Source organism: Miniopterus natalensis, chromosome 6, assembly GCF_054644295.1.
Source record: "Miniopterus natalensis isolate mMinNat1 chromosome 6, mMinNat1.hap1, whole genome shotgun sequence".
Taxonomy (NCBI): Eukaryota; Metazoa; Chordata; class Mammalia; order Chiroptera; family Miniopteridae; genus Miniopterus; species Miniopterus natalensis.
The window spans coordinates 49858135-49869525 of NC_142086.1; the positions used below are offsets into that span (position 1 = coordinate 49858135).

An 11391-nucleotide genomic window follows, 5' to 3' on the forward strand; every position below is an offset into this window, starting at 1 on the left:
CACACAAGCACACATGCAGAGAGAGAGAGAGAGAGAGAGAGAGAGAGAGAGAGAGAGTTCATTTACTCTAAATTGAAAGGAATTCCATAGAAAATGGTCATTCAAGCCCTTTCAAAACAGATCACTTGTTCTCAGTGGAATGCTGGCCAAAGAACAAATCTTGACTTCCTCTGAATTTTATTTCTCCTTTGACATTGCAAGAGCTTTATGTCCTGGTACTTATTGGCTGGAACAGTTTGAAAGCTGAGGTTCTGTGGTAGCGGTAAACTAATTTTGTTCCACCGGCTGGAGAAAAATGAAATAAAAAGCCCCATAAATGCTGGTGATTCTTTTGTAGTGAGTGCTTTCTGGACAACCAAAGTAATTTCTCAACAAATATGAGTTTGGAAAGAAACTGGACTGGAAATGCAACTCTGATTCCTGGTTCAATCTTAAGCTTTGAGAGTACCACACTGTGGCCCATCACCACCATCAACTGCGTCACAGTAGCATTTATCTTTTCTAAGGGAAAGCCATTTCGGAAACCCATCTACACAAACTGTAAGTATATGAGGTCTACCTTTTCTTTTCTAATATTTTCTTCCATTCCCTTACCCTCCCCAGAGTTGCAACTCACTGTTGAAGTGATTGGCTGAGAGGGAAACAATTGCATTGGTCTAAAATTGAGTACTAAGTGGTCATTTTCATGGGGGGTAGAGCCCACGACAGGAACCTGCTCACTGGCAGATAAGCACATGCACTATTAAATCGTCACCAGTCCTGCCCTATTGTGAGCCATCAAGAAGGATTTTAAGCACCTACATATATGTCAAGATATTTTGTAAAAGGCTTTCCAACCGTTTCAAATACAACTTGACCCTGTGATAGCTTTATAACATTGGGGAAGTTACTTTAATCATTCCCTGCATCTCTTTAATCACCAGTGAGGATGAACGTATTTCCATGTTATTAGTCATTTCTGACTTTCATTTATATTTCTATTCATTTTTTCACTGAATTGCTGTTATATTTCTTATATTTTGTATGAGCTTTTCCAGTTGTCTTTATGCCCAATTTCTTCTCGTTGTAAAATCAGATTATCATTTATTTCATTTTTAAAATTTCTATTAATGCTTTTTTTTTAAATCTAATGTTAATTTGGGGATATAATTTGAGGTAGAAATCAAACTACTTTATCCAACTAGTTCCTAGTTTTCCCAGAAGATTTTATTATTTAATATTCCTTTTGGTCTCTTATTACTTAATTGAATATAGTGCCACCATTATAATACTATATTCATATATATTTATTGTTTTCTCATATGCATAATTTATATTATGTAAGTTTTAATATTGTATTTATTGTTATACACTAGATATTAATTTATATAATTAATTTATTCTATACCATCTTTTCTATTTCATTGATATGCCAGCCTATTCTTGATGAATCACTCTAGTTTAAAAATTGTAGTTTTATAATAAGTTTTAATAAGTAGTAAAGTTGATGTATCCTCATTACTCTTCACTTAAAAAATAATTCTTACTTTTCTTACTTGTTCATTCTTCCAGCCAAACTCTAGAATAAATTGTCAAGCTTTTAAAAAAATCCCCTTTGGGAAATATCTGCTTATACACTTTAGTCTTCGCATTTAAGAACATGTCATGTCTCTCCATTTATTTATGCTTCCTTTTATGTCTCTTGGTAAATATTTCTCATTTTCTGCCCGGTAGATCCTGCACATTTATTTAAGAAACTAATCTTATGTTTTTTGTATATTTGTTTATATCTTGAATGGCTTTTTCCCATTACATTTTCTAACTGATTATATGCATGTAAAAGGCATAGTGCTGTCTAACATTTATTTTCTATCCAGAACCCTTTTGGAATTTTGCTGTTTACCCTTGGTTGAGTGTTCTAAAAAGATAATTATGATCATCTGCAAATAATGGTTTTTATTCTTCCTTTTCCATAGCTAAAATGTTTATAGTTTATTTGTATTTTCTGTCTTAGTGTAGAGTCCAGAATGTTCAGGAAAATGTTAAATAATAGTGCTAATAGCAGATAGTTCTACTCCTGAATGAAAAGACTTCTAGTAGTTTTCACTCGTAAATATAATTTTGAACATTGGTTCAAGGTAGGCTACGTCATGTGAAGAAATACCTTTCTGTTTTCAATAAATTATAAGTGTGTTTTTTGTTGTTGTTTTAATATATATTGATTTCAGAGAGAGGAAGGGAGAGGGAGAGAGAGATAGAAACATCAATGATGAGAGAGTCATTGATCAAGCCCGCAACCCGGGCATGTGCCCTGACCAGGAATCGAACCTCAATCTCCTGGATCCTAGGTCAATGCTCAACCGCTGAGCCACACAGGCCGGGCTAAAAGTGTGTTTTAAAATCTAGAATGGGAGATGCATTTCATCAAACTCCTTCCCTCACCTCCTGACATGATTATGCTTTTTGTTCTCCTATGACTTAGTGCTAGAAATGTTATATTAATAAGCTTATTAAATCATCTTCATATTCTTGAGCAAACTCTACTTATTTGTGGTAGGTTATAAATTTCACTGAATTAAATTTTGTACTTTTTTATAACTACATTCATTTTGGGATTGGTCTGAAGTTTTTTGTGTAGTATTTGTTTGGTTTAGTATTGGACCTGAAAACTCTTCAAATTTTCCTTTCCTCTGAAAAATATTTTTTAGATAGAAATGGTCTGTTCCTTGACAGTTTGCAAGAACCCAGTAAAATCATCTGGTTCCAAATCCTTCCTTTGAAAGAAATATTATTAAGGATTGATTTAGATTATCCTCTTTTAAAAATAGCTTTTAACATAACATTTTTCCTCTCAGATAACCCCCATTTCATTGAGATGTTCAAGCCTTTGCACAGCATTTTGGGTGATACTTTCTTATAATTATTAATGCTTCTACGACTCTTTTACTATTTTCTCATTCTCATAATATTTATGTGTGTTATTTATTTTTTTAACCAGAAATGTAATTTTATTGGTTGTCTTTAAAGAACCAGCTCTCAGATCTAATAATCCTGTATTTTTTTCTGTTTTCTAATTTTTTGTTTCCTTTCATTCTTTTTTCTCATTTCTTACTTTCCTTGAAATTTTTTAATGTTTGAATTTATTCTGTAATTTACACCTATTCTTTTTTTCTTGTAAAATTAGAAAAGCACTCAGGATGAATAATTGTAGTTTGGGCTGCATCCTGTACCTTTTTATGTGTCTCTGATTATGACTTAATTTCCTCTTTGACCCACTAGTTTTCAGAACAGTGATTTTTAATTTTCAAGTGGAAAAAGATTTAGTTTTCAATATCCTGATACTTTTGTTCTCAGTATCTTATAAACAAACTTTATTTCTCTTTTGACCCAACAGGTTTTTAGAACTTTATTTTTAATTTGTATGTTTGAAGGGATTTTTTATTTAAATTTTGTTAGTAATTTCTAGTTTTATCATCATAATCAGATAATCTAGCTTTAAATTTCCTGCTTTGGAAAATTAACTACAGTTTAGTACATCACAAGGCACAAACTCTAATCTCTAATTTTCTAAATAAGCCATAGATATTAGAAAGTCAAGTCTCATTTCTATTCTTAAATTGGAAACAAGCTAGTACTATGATAAACCAGTTTTGGCAATCATATTCACATTTTCTCTGTTCTCATCTCCCCTCCTTTATTTTTGTATAGCTGTTTCATCAAAGGTTTTGAGAGCATGCTAAGATTTTCTTTTAATTTAAATTTTCTATAAACTTCTTCCTGAATTTCTTATAATTTTTCTTAATTTTGAAACAGTGCTTGATAGCGCCCTTGGCTCTTGTCACAACAAATCAAGATTCTGCTTTATGTTTTAAAGTTAATCTCTTATGGTCCTAATTTATTGTAGATACATGTATTTCACAAGAAGAATATATTACGTTAGCTTGTACGTTCATTTGAATTGTAGCTACAAAGTCCTTTTGCTTAAATTGAGTTTTTTTAGAGCTGGACTAGTTGCATCATAGTGATTTAAAGCTTTCAGGTAAACTCAAACCCCTATGCCAAGCATAGCTGATAATTTTAAATGAAAAAGGTTCTAACCAATAGAATAAATCATATTCTCGCAAGGTTACAAGTCAAAAGTTCTTGGAACTACTATTAAAATATACAAGCAATTTTACATTGATATAACAAAAAAGTCTTTACCCTTCTTAACATTAGCCTTTGATAGAAGATTAACTTATGTTATAAGCTATAAAAAAAGTACAGATTAAATTTTTTTTCAACCACAGTTTACATACAACATTCTGCACCAGCTTCAGATGTACAGCAAACTGGCCAGAAAATCATGCACTTTACAGAGTGGAACCCCCTCCCCCGTTGCCCCAAGTGCCTACCCAAGTACACAGCCATCATGACATTACTGACTATATTCCCTGTGCTGTACTCTACATCCCAGTACTGTTCTGTAACTACTGATTTGTTCTGCTTAATCCCTTCACCTTTTTCACCCAGCCCCTCTCCCCTCTGGCAACTGTCAGTCTGTTCTCAGTACAGGCTAAATTTTTATAAAAACAGGTGTGAATATTCACTTATCTGAAAATAATCTGTAATGGCTTGCCCAGGACTTGTCTTTCCAAATCACCTGTATAAACAGAGCCCCATTCTTTAAATTTCCTCATCAATAGTGACTAACCAAGGAGGGCAGCATTCATTTCAGTTGCTCATTAGGTTTTCCAATCAAAGCTGAATTAAAGAAGAGAGCCTTATAATTTTGTTTCCACACTGCTCATTCATGCACCAGCCTGGCCTGCTTTTCAGATCATTAGCCGGAGGACAGTGTGATGTGCACTCAGTTGCCAGTGAGCACCAGGCCTTTATCAGGATGGACGTTTCGGCATCATCTTCCCCGCATCTGGGTCCCTAGGACTTGTAAACAATGAAGTAAATGAAAAATCCGCACAACCATCTCCTGGGGCCTTCTCGTGAGGCTGCTCGGATTGCTTAATTTGGGGAGACGCAGCCCCAGGTTTCCCCCTCTCTGCCTCACGCCCTTCCAGAGCAAGCCTAGGTATTCTCCAGGAGGTGCTGCCTCTAGTTGTGTGTGTAAAGTGAGGCTTAGATGAATATGAGGGCAGGTGTGGGAGCACAAGGGTGAAAACAGAGCTTTGGTGGCTTCAAAAATTATGGCCTGCAGTAGAGAGCAATTGTCTCTGATTTCTTCAACCCCAGAATAATCAGCATAAGAGAAAACCTAGTTTATTTGTTTGTCTGTTTGTTTATAGATTTTGAGGATTATGACAATCACTGATGTCATGGCAACACCGATTAATGCTACTGTTTTGGCCTAAAGGTGCTAATTCTATAAAAACAGCATTTATAAGGCACCACCTACAAAGTACCTAAAAGCTCTGATGGACAAAGGATTGGATGGGGTTGGGGATAAGAACAGCGATGTTGGCACATTGCATTCTGGGAAGTTTAGTTTCCAAAAATAAAGCAATTCCGGGAGGCTGGGGATAGAGAACCCAGTAGATGTGCAGGCTAGTTTCTCATCTGCTCTTTCAATTCAGACTCCCAGAGAAGCAGAAACGAAGTCACTTTCAAATGGTTACAGTCTCGTTGATATATAAATGAAAATCATGCAAAGATCACTGGGAAGTCTTTAAAGATGAAGTAACATTTGAACTGGGCTTTTGTTGAAAAATTGGAACTTGCCAGGAGGGTAAGAATATCATCTACACAGGGAATGAGGTACTACCAAGGGGACTAATTGTCCATGCATGCACGACTCAACAGATACATGGTGATGAAGCACCAGGGCCTCTCTGTGACCCTTTACATGGGCTGGTCACTGCAGGATGTCCCAGCCCCCCAGGACTCCTCAGCTGAGGTAGCTCCTTTATTGAGGTTACTATAATACATCTGTCAGCAGCTTTCTACACCCAGCCTTTCAAGGAAAGACTTTAAGATATCACCTTTGGCCTGGCCAGCGTGGCTTAGCAGTTGAGCATCAGCCTATGATCCAGGAGATGGCGGTTCGATTCCTGGTCAGGGCACAGGCCCAGGTTTCCCACTCAACGCACAGTAGGGGGCGTGCAGGAGGCAACTGATCAATGACACTCTCATCATTGATGTTTCTCTCTCTCCCTCTCCCTTCCTCTCTCTGAAATCAATAAAGACCTCTATCGTATACCCTCTTCCCTCTATTTGAAAATTTTTTTCAAGAAAAAAAAAAGATACCACCTTTGTCTTGTAAGCATTAGAACATATTTTAAAACGTATGAGGCTATATCAAAACATCCGAAGATGTATTCAGTATTTGCCCAACAGTGATAATTGATTCCACAATGTGTGCCAAATTATGTGAAACATCCCTTTAGCATCTAAGAATAATGTTTGGTGTTTCTTCAGATATATTCTCATTTCTCCTGATATCTGCCTCGGGCCTCACAGTGTTCCTTTTGTTTTCTGATTCTGAAGATATATACCGAGAAATGGAGGTAAGTGATACTCATCTGCACATCCGTTACGACTCACATGCTCAATGGGGCCATATTTGCGTTGTAATTTCAAATTCTGTTGTTACCATAGTCTCTGTGACTGCTGAATATCATGAACTTATTCCCATTTACAGATCTCCTGTAGGGTAGGCCCTGATTGTTTTCATATTATTGGTATTATCAATTGGGTACATCGATTCTGTTCACACTTGAAATATTATGTTTGGATACTTTATTCTTCAATGTTATACTAGTATAATAAATTTTATGCACTAATACAATAATTCAATTTTAATATTTAAAAACATATAGTAATCATTCATAATGTAGTTGTGAGGAGGAAGAAAAGGTAGACTAGAGGCCAATCGCTTTTCTATCTGTCGGACATTGACTGTAGGGAGTTTTATTTCAGTGGACAACATTTGATCCAGGGCACAGTGGATTAAAGTTAGATGTATTAAGTGGTTAGCAAACCCTTTCTTGGACCCAGCATTGGGGGAGAAATAAAAAATGGTTGGCCCTTGACTTTCGCTGTAATCTGACCCATTCCGCATCTCACAGCCTCTCCAGACAGCCAGGCACTCAGGGTGCTGCATTTCACAGCCCAGAAAAAGGCTGCCTCCACTTGGGGAAATAACTCCTATGAGAATAGATGAGATTTAGAGGTGGGCGTCGAGACACTGGGGAGGATCTATAGTTTTAGTCCTAAAGACAGCTCACGCACAGTCATCCATATCCTACCATTTAGGGTCAGAAATGGGGCTGTGTAGGTTTGGTTTTTGTTGTTGTTTTGCTCTGGATGCAGCCATGGGAAATTGTAGCTCTCTCATTCAGTAAACAAGTGTACCCTTAAAAGGAGGTGGGTTGGGTGGGTTTGACTTTCATCAAGCCATTGGATTTAGGGCTGCGAAGATCTGCTCAGAAAACGTTCCCTTCATTTCAATTAAAATAAACTTAAACTTCTGTCCCTCTTATGTTTACCCATAAGTTAATTTCACTGAAAGAATGAATTTCAAGTAGATTTTGCTTTGGGAGAATTAGAAATAATAAGATTATTAGATGAATGATTTAATCGTATACCCTCTTCCCTCTATTTGAAAAGACAAAAATGAAGAGACACACAGGCTTCAGAGTGTCCTGTCTCAGGTCTGCGACCCAGGGCACATTTACTCCATGGCTGTCATCAGGCCATGGAGGGAGCATTGGGCAAGAGGCAGGCAGTTCTCGTTTGAATTCTGGTTCTGCCTTTTATTTGTTGGCTTTTGAGTCCTTGGGCAAGGTACTGACCCTCTCATCTATAAAGTGGTGAAAATAATGCCTACTCTCCAACCTCAGAGAGTTGTTACAAATATATATGTTAAATAAAATAATATGTTTTTCAAAGTGTAAGGTATGAAAAGTATCATAGTAGTATTTCTTTTTTCACAGTTCATCCCAACCGTAACGTCATGGAGGGTTTGGATTTTGGTGGCCACCTTCATCCAGTTCTGCGTGGCCTTCTTTGTAGAGGTAAAGTGGTTTCCGTATGGTTCCTATTATTCCTCCAGGGAGATAAACAAATAACTGGTCTCATTCTCACAGATGCTCATTTTTTAGAGCCAATACTTCTGTCCCCACTAGTGATAGTTATGAAGGGTTTGTAAAAACTGTCCATGTACCCTTTGGGGAATTTCCTTAGAGAGTGATTTAAAATTCTTTGAAGGCTGCATAGAAATGCTCTCAGGATCTGTAGCATAGAAAGCAAAACATCAAATTAGCTCTAACTTTGCTTCACATGAAGGCACTGCATTGTACTTTTCTAGTGTTCTCAATAACCCCTTAGAGAGTGGACCAGGTGACCTTCCAGCCCAGAAATTCAATGAGGCCATTTAAAGTGAAGCGCCGTCTTCAGGAGGGTTCCCTTAATTAGGAGAGAAGGGAAGCTGTTGTTCATTCTAGCCAATTCTTACCCTGGAAGGTCTTCTCCTACAGCATTTCTCTTCTACTTAGTGTCACTAAATCACTTTGCCTACTCACTGAAAGGTTCAGGCACTATTTTTTTTTAAAGGATGGTTTTTAAAAAAAGACTTATGTACTCTAAGTTCCTTGGGAAAGGGATCAACCAATTATATACATATATTCTTTCCGTGTAATACAGTCAGTATAAAATTTCTCATACCCTTTAACTGAGGAATTCTCGTTGAGACTGTATTTTTTAAAAACCCCAAATGAGAAAAAAAAAAACTTATGTGTATGAAGGTATTATCATAGTACTTACCACTACAGTGGTAAAATATTAGACTAGCTCCAGTGTTCAAAAGTAAAGACGCTGTTTATTTAGATAGTTATACAGCAATCTGAAGAATTGTTATACAATCATTAAAAAGATTAAGAAGACTGTAGCTACGAATTGCCTATGAAAGTCTAGTATAAACAAAAGTGGGATGCAAAATTTGACTAATTCTGTTATGTGTAAAAATTGTATGTGAACGAAGAAAAAAGAGAGCCCCCCAAATGGAAAACAAATTCCATTTGATTGCTAGAGTCCAGTCGTTCATTCAACAAACCTTTACCTGGCCCCTGTGCACGCGGGGCAGGTAGCCGTGGTTGTCTCCTTTCCTTGGTCTGGAGTGCAGTACTGCGTACGGTCCCCAGCTGGCATTTCAGTCGGGCAGTAAAAGAATTCTAAGTGAATCAGCAGCCAGGATTTAACTAGGAATCTGTGGAAATGAAATGTACTCTAGCAGATTTCTGTGAACACAAGTACGCCCTTGCTTCCCAAGGGAAAGGGAGGGGACCGGCCAGGCTCCCTGGGCCTGCAGGGAGGAGGCGTGAGCACAGCCGCAGCAGTGCGCCCGACTCGGGGGGCTGGGGGAGCCGCATGTGGTGGCAGTGACCGGGCAGCGGGGGGAGTGGGTGATGGTTGGGGTTTTTTTCCACCGATTTTCCAGGATGTCATCCTTCAAAATCGAGAGCTCTGGCTATTGATCAAAAAAAAATTTGGATTCTATTCGAAAAGTCAGTATAGGAACTGGCAAAAGAAGCTGGCAGAAGACTGCACCTGGCCTCCCACAAACAAGACGGACTATTCCGGCGATGGCAAAAATGGATCTTACGTCAACCGAGGCTATGAAAGCCCCGAGCAGATTCCAAGGGGAAAGCTCAGATGGGGAGGCGGGGCCCCAGAACAGCATTTTTGGACTAGACTGTAATCAGAATTGTTGTTGCACATGCTTAACAGCTTCCCCCTTTTCCCAGAAACCTAAGCACTGCGGAGAAGTGAGAATGTTTACCTTTGTCTTTTCTGTCTCCAGCTGCGGAGTCAAAGCACATTTCTCAGTCTATTGAGCTTTGCAACAAAGGAACTTAAATATGCTTATGTTTACTGTTTCCTATCCTTTACCACTGAGAAAAAATACATTGCCCAGATTATCTTTTTTAAAATAATCTTTATTCACATTATATAGCATCATCTTGGTTAAAATGCACAACTTTTCACAGTAGTGACATTAATAGCATGAACATCAATAAAAGGGAAATTGCAAAAGAATTCGGTCTTTGAAAGTTTCACATATATATTTTTATTTTCATCTAGGGAAAGAAAAGCATCTGAAAAAAAATAAATCTCTCAATAAATTGTCACAAGTTTACTTAACCTTACATTCACTTGAAATGAACATTTATTTACACATATTTTTCCAAGGTCATAAAATTCCTTTTTGCTTTTTTTGTATGGTTGTAATAGAGAAACAAAATTGACATTTACTTCAGAAAATTCAGCTGTAAGTGTAGTAAGCTGGAGCTGTGTGGGAGTGGGGAATGATGGAGGATTCTGTTCATCGCATATAACCTTGGCTTGGGCACAGCTAGGGTCTGAGCAAACTCCACTGAAGACGGCATCTCCCAAAACAGACTGTTTGGGGGCCAATGAGCTAGATCCAGAGTAGATCACAAAGGTAATGAAATAAACTGTTAAAATGTACTATTTTAAGTAAAAGAAGCATAGCACCTTTATCTACTCTTTATTACTGACAGGTGAAATCCTCAAGTTTTGTTTGTTTTTTAATTCTAAAAGGTGTCCCAAACTCCACATTGCTCATCTTAAAACACAGTCCTACAGGAGGGACCCATAATGTTTGTATCTACAGCATGACAATTATCAGGCTACTAAACCACCTTAAGTTTCACTTCATCTTTTCATTATCCAAATCAATTATTGAAGCACATTAGTAACCACAAGAAAGGGTACATCCTTTACAAATATACTGTGTACATTATTACCTTTAGTGTACATATCAACCGCACTGTGACCTTGAGAGGACATTTATCCCTAGTGGATATTGTATAGTATCTACTAGGCTCTACTTGTAACAACGGATCTAATTTTGCTAATTTAACAGACCTTTAACAGTTCGTAAGCAATTAGGTAAGCAGTCCCATCGGTGAGCGACAATTAATGTGCAGAACAATGTGACCTATGGCTTCGATAATGTATTTACAATTCTGAAACCTTTAGAATTGAAAACAATTTTTTTAACATTTCAGCAATTTGTTTCTGTAAATAGGGTTATATACTTTGTTACACAAACCAGCAGCATAAATACAAATTTCTATTTTAAAAAACCCTGTATATTTACATTTTATATGCTTTTTAACTTTTTTTTTTTTTTGTGCACAGCTCTTGGAGAGCAATAATTTTCAAAATGTGTCTAATTTAGTGGCTCCTAATAAAGGATAAAAAGATTTATCTTATGATGAAAAAATATGCCAACATAAAAAATATGTAACTTGGGTACCTTGAACTGTTATATCTGTATTTAGGAATTTGACCTTTGGAGCAAGAAGAGTCAGTTGATAGCCTGTGACATTTAGATAGCATTAAAAGGTTTTTTAAATTCTTGATTTAATAATTGTACACCTATTTTTTGCCCCA

General features: G+C 37.0%; 1 protein-coding gene across 1 annotated transcript in view; it reads left to right on the forward strand.

Annotated features, from left to right (window-relative positions):
• ATP13A5 (ATPase 13A5) overlaps nt 1-9727 on the forward strand; it is an 83095-nt gene extending 73368 nt beyond the window's left edge. The window contains exons 27-30 of the mRNA XM_016200131.2: nt 338-540; nt 6391-6479; nt 7908-7988; nt 9410-9727. Of these exons, the coding sequence (XP_016055617.2) occupies nt 338-540; nt 6391-6479; nt 7908-7988; nt 9410-9670 (634 nt within the window). The 3' untranslated portion in view covers nt 9671-9727. The remainder of the gene's footprint in view (nt 1-337; nt 541-6390; nt 6480-7907; nt 7989-9409) is intronic.
• Nucleotides 9728-11391: the final 1664 nt, after the last annotated feature.